Source organism: Enhydra lutris, unplaced genomic scaffold (assembly GCF_002288905.1).
Source record: "Enhydra lutris kenyoni isolate GAN:26980312 unplaced genomic scaffold, ASM228890v2 scaffoldscaffold28, whole genome shotgun sequence".
NCBI classification, from domain to species: Eukaryota; Metazoa; Chordata; class Mammalia; order Carnivora; family Mustelidae; genus Enhydra; species Enhydra lutris.
Window position 1 is genome coordinate 12,512,364 of NW_019154112.1, and position 12,384 is coordinate 12,524,747.

Sequence of the window (12,384 nt, forward strand, 5' to 3'; positions counted from 1 at the left end):
CCTGCCCTCACTACCAGAATCTAGGGCACATTGTTTTAAATCAAAAGTTCAGGAGGTAGCATGGCCTCTAGAAAATACATTAAGCTTTGTAGCAATTGTACCTGGACACAACTTCCATTCTTTGCCTGACAAAACTGGATTGACATTGGCTGTCAAATTATTGATTGAATGATTTCTATGGAATTCACAATTAGAGATCAATTCTTCTGTTTCACAGTGTGTTTCTGTTTCTGTTCATTATCAGATGATCTGCACTCACAGAATACAAACTCATTTAAATATTACTATATAAAACACTGAATTTAGAAAGTAAAAAATTTCTGCAAAAATGTGACATTACATATTAATAAATTCATAAGGATTGACTTATGTTTTACTTAATACATGCAATTACTCCCATTCATTACTCTAGATTAACAGGAATTGAATATGGATATTATTAAGATTAAGTAAACAAAGTTGAATGTCTACAATTAGGGAGAAGTAAAACTCATTAAAATTAAATTCATTAGGAAATTTTTGGTTAATCTTTATTCTGAAATATACTGGTCTAAGTATTTACACTTATTAATAAAATAACTTCATATTCTTATATTTTCTTTTATGAAACAAAGCTATATATTATATTCTATATATATATAAATATGTATTTTAATTTTGACAGAAATAAGGCTCAGTGAAATGAAATATTATCAATTACCAATATACACATAAATATAGATTATTAAATAGAGGCATTTGTGGGTAGCCAGCATAAACTGACATACATGTCAGTATTTCTGTGTAACACACATATGTGTATGTATCTGTGCACATATATATATATATTAATAACAAGAACAAGGCTCCAAGTAGTCAAACACTCATCAAGTCAATACTATTACTGATTTGATAAGTAAACATATTAACATTTGGTTTTCAGATTTTCTTAATATGATTTTTTTTTGTTTTTTTTTTGGATAATCGAATATATTTGCTTCATCAATATGGATTATTATTGTATGAGCTAAATCCCCATCCCCGAGCAAGAATTCTCTTTGGGGTTTTTTTATTTTTTAAGAATTATGCGTATTTGTAAGTGCCAGTAAAAAATTAAAAGAAAACATAAGCACAACAAAAGTTAAAGTTTTTTTAACTAAGCATCAAGCCTGTCAATGTTCAACTTTCCAGCTGGCTCATGATCATATTGTTATAAACTCCACACTGTTTATTCAATGTTTATTCCTTGATGGAGTTCCTCCCAATTGTCAGGATGAGATAACAACAGTCTCCAATAATGACAATGGCTTGCATTTGTAAAATACCAAGCGAAATTCATCTGTGCTCAGAATATTCATACATCGTATTTTGTGAATAATTCAATGATGTGTGGGAACAGAGGGGCTTTTTTTTTTTTTTGAAAAATTTGGCCCACTTCATCATTTGCAAGTAATTAATTTTCTCTGGTGCAATAACATTGTCATTTTTTCAATATCTTAACGTCAAAATGCAGTGAGAAATTTGATACCTAAGTGACACAGCTTATCATTTCTTAAGTACTAAAATGTAAAAGAATATAATTTAAAAATGTATGGTATTTTGAAGTAAGTCTTATATACTATTCAACAGGGATCTGTGCTAATCATGATATATAATGTAACTCCTATAGATAAAAACTGAATAACAAATTTTGCTCACGACTTGTCCCCATTAGACAAGGAATTCTTTCATTTAAATAGCAGAAACCATAAAAACCCAAACCCTAGGAATGAAGCAGTTTAGCACTGACTTATCAAAATTAGCTTTCTGTCAAGTCACTTTTTCCTTCAGGCATTTTTTCAGAGGTTTTGGCTGATTTGATTATAAAGCAGAAGGTTAAATTCTCACACAGTGATCATTAGGAAAAAATAAACAGAGCAAGTACTAAAGCTGGTTTTGCACCTACTGAATGCTGCAAGTGTCTGTACTCATTTGATATGCATCTTGCAAAGCTTGGCTGTTCCCAGAAGGCCACTCCATGAAGACTGAGAGAGCAGCGTCTGCTAGTGGTGCCTGTGTGTCACAAAGAACAGAGAGAAGCTTTATTACAGAGATACTACAAGGCATCACATAACTGGGAGGCAGGCTAAAGAACTAAAGGGTTTGTACATTTTCCTGCCTTAGAAGACATACATATGAAAACATTACATTGATTATTTTTATAGTGCATGTGAATCACACTGAGAAACCACTGCATTAGCAAGAATTTCTAGGTCTCTTCAATGGCTCCATCTATGAAGCACTTTACTAAAATTGCTTTATTATTAATTGCTTATTGGACAGATTTATTGATGAATATAGAACAAAAGGATGACTTCATAAGCCAACATAGCATGCTGTTTGTGGATGGCGATCCTAATTTGGTTTCGGTGGGTCATGATACTTTACCTGTAGCATTCAGTGGGCACTGATTGAATGCCAAGTCACCCGCCGGGGTCCTTTTCCACACCATCGACATCAGATAATCCTCTGGGCATATTTCATAAGGTGCTGCAATTTAAAACAGAGGGATTTGAATGCCAGCAGTGTTTGTTTTTCTAAATACTGGCAATAAACAGTCCTCAAATGCATCTCTCTATCTGCGGAACTCTTTCATTTTCTTTAAAGTATATTCTTTACTGAGATGTTAGCGATGTCTTCATAAACAAAAAACCCACCAGGTTTCATTTCATTATCTATGAAATCTCCACAAAAATGTTCTTTCTTTGGAAAGTGCTTACTCTGGAGACTTTTTAAAAAAATCATTTGAATTTGCTTATAAATTGAACATTATATTCAAGCATATAAAAAAATCTTTCCAATATTTATAATATTTTAAAATATTGTGCAATAAAATTATTTCCAATAAACTGAAAGCCATATTAGAATTATTAGCTCTAAGTGTTAAGAGGAAATAAACATAAAAGGCAAGAATATGTAACTTCTTATTCTTCATACAAGAGCAATGATGTTAATCACACTACATCATATGAAAATGAACTGATTTGATCTTTTGGCCTTCGTATTTTCAAAAACTCAATTTAATTACTGAGATGAGAAAGTTAAAGGGAATCCCAAGAATAACAGAGGTATACCAGAAATATTTTAATAGGAAGCCAGAGACTTATGAAGTCTGTCTATCCTCTGTTCTGCATTAAACCTCACACCTTGCTTCTAGAAAGAACATACCAGTACTTGCTCTGGACACACCTACTCTTGTACTTTCTTTTTTTTTTACAAGATTTTATTTATTTATTTATTGGACAGACAGAGATCACAAGTAGGCAGAGAGGCAGGCAGAGAGAGAGAGGAGGAAGCAGGCTCTCTGCTGAGCAGAGAGCCCGATGTGGGGCTCCATCCCAGGACCCCGGGATCATGACCTGAGCCGAAGGCAGAGGCTTTAACCCACTGAGCCACCCAGGCGCCCCTACTTTTGTACTTTTTAATACAGCACTGCCACGCACATGCTCATATATTTGTGTTCCTCAGCTGCCTGGCATCTGTTGTCTTCTCATCTCAGTATCTTGCACCTAATGGTTTGTCTGGCATACAGAAGTTGTTCAAAATTGAATAAATAAATGAAGCAATATTTCAATATATAAATACCTTTAATAAGTAAATGGACTCCCCCAAAAGTACCTAATATATATGTATGTATATGTGTGTAGACATATATGTGTATATATATGCACCTAACATATATGTATGTATATACATATACATATATATGTACATATATGAGTGTGACTCCCAGGGAGAGATTCCTTCCTTTGAGAATATACTATTTAATCCATGATAATCATAATCTACAGATACTGATTTTATTTCAGAATTTATGTGCTCATTAGGATACATTATAACTATTAGTGGAGAAGAATACAATTTCAGAAATTACAATCTTGAAACAATATTTTCTATATCTGGGGTAGCAGGGCTGGAAGCATCTGCTCTTTGTGGGGTGGGGATCAGACAAAAATGGGCAAAGTGGTTCCCAGTTTGCTAATCTCTGTGGTCAGTGTGGAAGTGGGTGGTTGCATGTTCTTGGCTGGTGGTAACTGCTGCCTCCCTTAATTTAGTTTTCTGCTGTTTCTATTCTTGCGATATTGGAGGAGGGAGCCCTATGGAGGGGCTGTCCCTACCTTCACTTGAGTTGAAGTGTTTTTTGGTGATTTTTTAAAAATTTTATTATTTTATATTTTTGATTTATGGTGACTCCACCTCTATTCATCAGCACCACTCCCAGGCCAGACTCAGTGGCAAATCCTGGTCTTGGGTCCCAAGAAAGGGCCAGGCTAGCCTGAGCCATCCTGCCCCCTACAACTGCCTGGATGAGTTAAAGAGGCCAGAAGGGCACACTTGGCTCATGAAGGGGGAGGAGTGGTGATGACTCCCCCTGAGAACAAACATGTAATAAAAAGAATGTTTAGAATCTGAAAATAATAATTATAATAATAATAATAATTATTATTATTATTGACCTCTCTTGTTGCCTGTTTCCCATATGGTAAAAGAGACTACTAATCTCTACCTCATAAGATTATTGGGGAAGATTAAATGAGTCCATGCATATAAGACTTTTAATAAGTGTTCATTGTTACTACTATTATTAATACATTGAAATAATCTAGGGAAAGTATTTAACAAAGGAAAAAGCAGGGCATAAGATGATTCTGCAAAAGACACGAGGACCAAGGACAAGGACCAAGGAAGAACTGTCCAAGTGCCTTGTGGAGGCCTGACAGAGAATAGCTTTCTAGGACCCCAAAGAAAGTATTCTCAAGGAGGAGGGAGAAGTCAGAGTATAAAGCACTATGGAGACAGTCCAAAGAGTAATGCCAAGATGAGAACATTAGGTTTGGCCTTCAGGAGATCTCCGGTGGGGTAAGGTGGAGACATTTTATGAAAATGGGGCTGGTAAAGGTTGAAACGACTGCTAAACCATCACCAAGCAAAGAGTCCCTAAATTGGAAACTGTTGCCTAAGTATTTTAATGAGAACCTAGACTATTAATTCAGCATGAGGGCAATTATCTTGAATAACTGGAAGTAGCCAAGAAGATATGCAGGAAGTCAAAGCAAAGGCTACTGAGTCAGGATTCTAGAATCTAGTCCTGCTGATACCTCCACCACTTCAGATAATCCTCTTATTTGAGGGCCTTGGTGCCATCATCTGTAAAGAGGTAGGAGGTGGGATAGTTCATTTGCAATGTCCCTTTCAGTTCTAAAATGTCCATATGTTTAAACCATTATCTTGTGTTATCTGTCCAGGCTGTTACAGGGGGCAGGGGGCTCAGGCTAGCCTGGCCCTTTCCTAGGACCCAAGACCAGGATTTGCCACTGGGTCTGGCCTGAGAGTGGTGCTGATGAATAGAGGTGGAGTCACCATAAATCAAAAATATAAAATAGGGGCGCCTGGGTGGCTCAGTGGGTTAAAGCCTCTGCCTTCGGCTCAGGTCATGATCCCAGGGTCCTGGGATCGAGCCCCACATTGGGCTCTCTGCTCGGCAGGAAGCCTGCTTCCTCCTCTCTCTCTGCCTGCCTCTCTGCCTACTTGTGATCTCTCTCTATCAAATAAATAAACAAAATCTTTAAAAATATATATATATATAAAATAATAAAATTTTTAAAAAATCACCAAAAAACACTTCAACTCAAGCGAAGGTAGGGACAGCCCCTCCACAGGGCTCCCTCCTCCAGTATCGCAAGAATAGAAACAGCAGAAAACTAAATTAAGGGAGGCAGCAGTTACCACCAGCCAAGAACATGCAACCACCCACTTCCACACTGACCACAGAGATTAGCAAACTGGGAGCCACTTTGCTCATTTTTGTCTGATCCCCACCCGACGAAGAGCAGATGCTTCCAGCCCTGTTATCCCATCCAACCTCCTGCTATATGGCCAACGAGGCCAGGGAAATGTCTCCTGAGGGGGGGGGGGGGTGACAGTGTCAGGAAGAAAAGACAAAGTCCAGAGTTGAGACTATGGGAGGGAGGTCAGTCACTGCTACGCAGCTAGGTGGTGCCCAGATTAATGACAATGAAGGGGAAATAGTAGGAAGAAGGAAAAGTTAGCAAATGTTGGAGCCACAGTAAGAATGTGATCAGTTTGGCTTCTGATCCCAGCTCTTACTTGCTATGTTGCAGTCAAGCCCTGATGTACATCCTCTGCTTCCAGTTGTGTAATGGCAACACATATGTGTTTTCCTTGGTTCAGATGTCTTTCTTGAACTTTAGACTGGCATATCCAAATGCTGAGTGACACTTACTTACTGCTTGTTCTTTCTGTTCCAAAGAAATCTCGGAGTCAGTCTGCCTACATTTCAACTCCTACCATTTTCTCCATAATGCTGCTTGTTTCCTCTCCTTGTATTCCCTAACTCTGTTAATGGTGTCTCTAATCTTGTGAGCATAACTGAAGCCATAAGATTCATCTTCTACGGATTGTTCTCTTCTCGTTAACTTACTATGATTCTAATTTCATTGTTTACCCAAGCAACCATCCTATTCCAGTTGAATGAGGGGAACAACCTCATTGGTTCATTCGGCATTGACCTGACACATGCCAGGCTCTGTTCTAGAGAATCAGTGGTGCATGAGAGCAGCACTCTCTGTCTCATGGAGCTTTCAGTCCAAGGGAGGAGGCAGAGGTCAAACAATTACATGTACCATTACTTGAGGATAACTATGATAACCTCTGCAAATAGGAAGTACAGAATGTTACTTCAATCTAAACTTTGAAGAACAGAAGGCTTCCTGGAGGAAAGCGACACTTAATTGTGACTGACTATACCAGGGGCAGCAAGCACTCTGGGTAGAGTGAACAGTATTTGCAAAGGCCTGGAAGTGGAGAAGAGGTTGGGGCCTGAGACCAGTATTGCTGGAGGGAACAATTTTAAGAGAAGTGTGGAGTGATGATGGGCTGGAAGACATTAGTGCCTACAGGGCTTCACAGCTACTGAAGGGTTAAACAAAAGATCAACATAATTCAATTTTTAACTTTAAGAAGATTGGTTTGCTTTCTGTGGGTAACAGGGATCGGAGAGCAGTAGGTAGGGCAAGACAATCGAAGAGGTGAGCGTAGTGCATCAGTGATGAAATGATGGTGGCTTTAGGTAGGATGTTTAAAGATGAAGAAAAGGTGAGAACAAGATAAATTTAGAAAGTAGTAGACTAAATAATGTGGCGAATGAAGGACTGAGGGGTTAAGGATGATGCCTGCTTTCTTCTGAGCTGAAGAACTGGGTATAAAGTAGAACTATTTATTCTCTAGTATCTTCTACCTTTAATCCAATTTTCATGCCATATTAACAAAGTAATCTCCAAAATGAAGCTTAATCCCATAACTTGCTGCTTAAAACCTTTCCATGCTTCTCCAGTACTGACAGGATAAAGATAACTCTGCTCTCTGTGATAAATAAAGGCCCTTCTAGCAAGCTCAAAGCTCGCATTCCAGTTATGGCTCTTATTTATTCTCTTATGCACTGCACCAGCCACACAGAATTAATCGTCATCCTCCAAATATTCCACACGAGGTCACATTTGCCTGTGTTTCTGTAAATGTCAACCAAAACTACTTTAGAATAGGAAAAAAAGGAAAATCATAATAAATGTTAAAACTCACAAACTACATCATGCACGTTTTATTACATAATTGAATTCCGTGTAAAACAACTAGTCCATTTTTAATGAAGATACACCAGCAATTAACCTATTAGTACCATTACACCTAATTATCTTTTTTTGGGTTCATTTTACACATCCAACTTCTGTTCAAAATCTCCCTCATTAATTCTTCATTTTTAATCCCTTTCACTTGTATTTTTTTCTGTTTTTCAGTGTTTTTAAACTTAGTTCCACTGGTGAAATTTAGCATTCAATTTTGTTTCTGATTTAATCTTGACACAAAGCAATGAAGAAGCAATTTGCACCCTAGACTTCTTATTCCCCTTTGTGGTTTCAGAAAGCTTTTCACACCTATTGTTATTCTGCCAAAAATTCGCCTTTTTCCCTACACCCTTCCCCCACTGTCGGCTGTGGTCAGAAACTCTAGTAATTGCAAGCGTTAACCACTAGATGGCACGGATGGGCCAATAGGGTGAAATGTTCACCCGGATCGCAGCTGAAACTGATGAGGTTCAAAATTAAGGTGGGCAGAAGAAGTAGTAACTGTCTATGGGTCAGTGCTTTTTTTTTTTTAAAGGTACAATACTTGAGGAAAAATAAAATTTCTTCTTTTTCAGTAAGTACGACGTTTAGTGATAAAACCAGCCTCAGTTACAAGACCTTTCAGTCTTGGCCTCTTACCTCAGCTGCCACTCTCCACATTCTGCCGTCCCCCACTCCCACACTGACCCCTTTGGTGCTTCTCCAATCTTTCTGGGGTGCTTCCACCTCAGAGCCCATGCACTTGCTCTTTCTTTTTAGGATAGCCCTCCCTCTCCTGCCCAAGTGTCTGCATGGTTTTTGGCTTCACTGCCTTTCATCTTTGCTGAAATCTTGCCTTTTCAGGGATTTCCTGACTTCTCTCAAACACTCCTACACCTTCCTCTGTTTTAGTCTTCTCCAAAACGATTGCTGCACTTGTAACTTCTGCATCTTTTTTACTAGCTTTCTTATTTTGCAGTACTATTATTATTATTATCATTATTATTAGTTTATTGATTGCCTTCTCCTACTAGAATGTGAGCACCATGAAGACAATAATTTTTCTGTTTTGTTTCACTCCTAGAGCACTTCGTACTTAGGAGTCTAGCAAATGATAGGTGGATGCCTATGGATATACGCATATATTTTAAGCCAAAAATTACCAAATACTTTTAAAAGTTCTATTTTTGGGGCACCTGGGTGGCACAATCAGTTAAGCATCCCCCTCCACCGAGATCATGACCTTGAGGTCCTGGGATCGAGCCCTGCATAGGGCTCCCTGTTCAATGTGGAGCCGGCACCTCCCTCCTCCTCTGCTCCTACCCTCTACTTGTGCTCACGCTCTCTCTCTCAAATAAATAAAAAAATATATTTTTAAAAAAATATCTATTTTTCCATTACCTCAGTACTAAAGATGACAGAAAATGAGGATGATTCTGCAAAGCACTGAGGACAGTGCGTAAGTGTGTGCATGTATGTGTTTAAGTGAGCAGTAAGTTAACAATATTCGCTTAGGAAAAGTAAGAGAGGGAGGTTAACCTACTATAGGTTAAATTCCTATAGTTTACTTAAAAATTAACAAAAATGGGTTTCCAAGGTACAAGGTATTGACAAAGGTTGACTTTTGTAGGGCTGTGTTTGACTTGGTAAGAGTCCATGGAACCCTGTCCAGAATTCTCCAGTGTGATCTGTATATATCCAACTACAGCGATCAATTATTAATTTCCATTTCCCTAATGAAAATCAGTATGGCCTACCTCAACCAGACCAAAAACAAAACAAACAAACAATATCACAGTAATTTTTCAAGCTTAAAGAGGTCAACAAATTTGTATTTTTCCACATCAGTTCATAGCACTTTGGATTCATTGTGCTTCTTATAGATGGAAACACAGTACACAAATAATAAGAAAGGAAGATAATAAGGGAATCATACACTCAGACTTGCAAATCTGTAGGATTTTCAGTGTTTTAGTAGTAATGTCAAATCCCATCTGCTTTAAATAATTCAACAAAAGTCATTTGGCATTCATTGAAGATTATATCTTTGAAGAGTTTAGTTCAGAAAACAGGTGTATTTATGCTCATACCAAAAGCAAAACAGCCTAGATATCAAATAAGAATTTATTTTCTTCCACCTTAGGTTTATGAAGTCCCCAGTAGTAGGAAACTTTCTTCTCTTCTCAGTGCATCTTACAGAGTTCATTCATTCTCCAGATATTTATTGAGCACCCATAATGTCCCTATCACCTTGTAAAATATTGCACATAAAGAAAATGAACAAAAATAATCAGGGTCTCTTAGCTACCAAGATGGTGAGGGAGATGATAAGAGGAGAAATTGTAATACACTGGGATGCCCACTATGATCTGAGAAGTCCTGGTTGCTCTAGGAGTACTTTGGGGGAGAGTATAGCAGCAGCAGATTTCCAGAAGGGATGTCTAAGGATAATTAGGAGTTGGCCAGTGAGGAAGGGCAAAGTGTGCCTTGGGAACCACATGCAGGAAAATCCAGGCAGCAAGGAGAACCTGGTATATCCGAGAAACTGGGAATCAATCAGAATGGCTAGAGTACAAAGTTGGGATGAGTAGAGGTGGGTAATTACTGGAGGGGGAAGGGTGACAAATGGTAAGATAAACTAGGAGTTTGAATTTAGGGCAGGGAAAATTTATTATAATGTGTTGGATGCTATACATGCAGTTTGGGGAATGGACTGAAGGAAAGTGAGACTGAAGGCGGGGCTGTGACAATCTAAATGGGGTAATTAGGGAAAGGGCATGGCATCACGGGAAGTGGCAATGAGAAGGGAAGCAAGTGGATTCAAAAATCTATCTAGGACAGAGAATGGGCTCAGCTCCATGGCTGGACGCAGGAGGTGAGGAAGAAAGAGAAATAAAAGATGAAAGTCAGGTGTCTAGGAAGAGTGACTGCTGTGCCACAGCTTCAGTTAGAGCACTTGAGGAAGATATTGGTTAGGAGGATAGATGTTGAAAATAGTTTTTGAATTTGAAGTATCTGAGCACCTCTTGGTATTATCAAAAAGGTAGTTGGTGTATGGAACTAAAGCTCAAGACAAAAAGATAAGGTAAAGAGAGAGACTTGGGTTAAGTTTTTTGTTTTTTGTTTTTTTTCCTGGTTCAATGCTACGTATATATATTTTATAAATTAGAAAATACACAATTAGCTCACATCATTCTGTATGCTCAAAATAAAAACATATTATTGTAGGGCAATATGAAGGACTCTTGTTGTTTTGTGCCAACAGCAACTCTGTTCATCAGCTGAAAGATCCCACTGTTTGCTATCGTTAGTGCATAAAAACCCATTTGTAAGATACAACTGTACTTGAAGTCACAAGTGTGTAGTTAGCATGCTGTCTTAAAACAAGGTAGCAATTACCTAGTGATTAGCTGTTAATCTGTCTATTCAAACTAATTTTCTGTCTCTTAAAAATAGCAAAAATTATACAGGGCTTAACTCAATTTGATGTGGAAAATTAGTTTTCACCCTTATGCTAGAATTTCAGCATTAAAGAGAAATTGATTCTATACTGTAGAGTTGGCATGCAGGAAAAAAAAAAAAGAAGGAAGGAAGGAAGGTAGGTAGGTAGGTGGGAAGGAAGGAAGGAAAGGAGAGGAGAGGAGGGAGGGAAAAAACCATATACTACACGTGACCCAAATTTCAAATTTCACTTGTTGGCAATTCATTAATTCTTATGTCTTGGGAATTCCTTGTGCTGGGGGATGCAGAGGTGAATGAGATAGATCCAGTCTCTGTGCTCACATAGCTTACAGCTCTAATTTCAGCAGGGGAACACACCCATGGGAAGAATTCACGGTGCTGCTAAGGTCTGAGGGGAAAAGAAGGGCGCTTATCGAACATGTTTTGTAATAGCATTCCTCACGTAGAAATGGTTTTTATCAGTGTCAAGTTGAAAGAATGTATAATTGTAACAGCAATATGTACGTATCATGTATCACTGTGACTTAAGCACTCTTGCAAGTGCATTACATTTTTAAATTCATCTCATTCTCATAATAAGAATGAAGTAGATACAATTGCTATTCTCTTTTTAAACATGAGGAAACCAAGGCATTAGAAAAATCACTGCTCGAGGAGGTGGTCCATAGACCTGTGTCAATCAAACAAGACTCTTGGTCCATTCTCTGAGAATCTTAGAGTATCACCAAGCATTTGTTGTTGTGGTAAACAAGGTATATATATATTTTGCAAAAGTTTTTTTTTAAGTCTTGGAGATAGCAAACCACAAACTTTAAATTCATTAGCAGACAATGTGTGTTCATTGCCTGTTTGAGGACTGGATGGTGTTTATACATATATACCCTAGAAACAAATCTGATAACTTAGTTTTAATCCTGTACTTCAATTTAGCAGACAAGGTCACTCTAATTCCAACCTGTTAAAAAGAATAATAATAATAATAATAATAAAGATAGCTAACTTTAATTGTGAGGAATAGTTCTAAGTGGCTATTTACTAACCTTAAGTGAGACAAGTTTTATATTGGGTACGCTGCTAGAGCATTGCATTTATTTGCCTTTCTATATTATCTTAGGAACTGTTGAGGATAACCGTGCTTCATCACCTTTTCCAGGTCATGGCACATGTAGAAAATGATAACATTTGGAGGCACACTAGGGTAACGGGCAAGACTACTGTAGGCTGGAGGCTGCCAGCCACATCCTCCTGTCTTGCCAGCTGCCCTGAGGCCTTCAGAATCTCT

General features: G+C 37.9%; 1 protein-coding gene across 1 annotated transcript in view; it reads right to left on the bottom strand.

Annotated features, from left to right (window-relative positions):
* Window positions 1-12,384, bottom strand: part of LOC111152280 (adhesion G protein-coupled receptor B3) — a 724,443-nt gene that overhangs the window by 392,944 nt on the left and 319,115 nt on the right. Inside the window, exons 9-10 of the mRNA XM_022510749.1 lie at window positions 2,407-2,508; window positions 1,925-2,031 (exon numbers count right to left, since the gene is read on the bottom strand). Coding sequence (XP_022366457.1) covers window positions 1,925-2,031; window positions 2,407-2,508 — 209 coding nt within the window. The remainder of the gene's footprint in view (window positions 1-1,924; window positions 2,032-2,406; window positions 2,509-12,384) is intronic.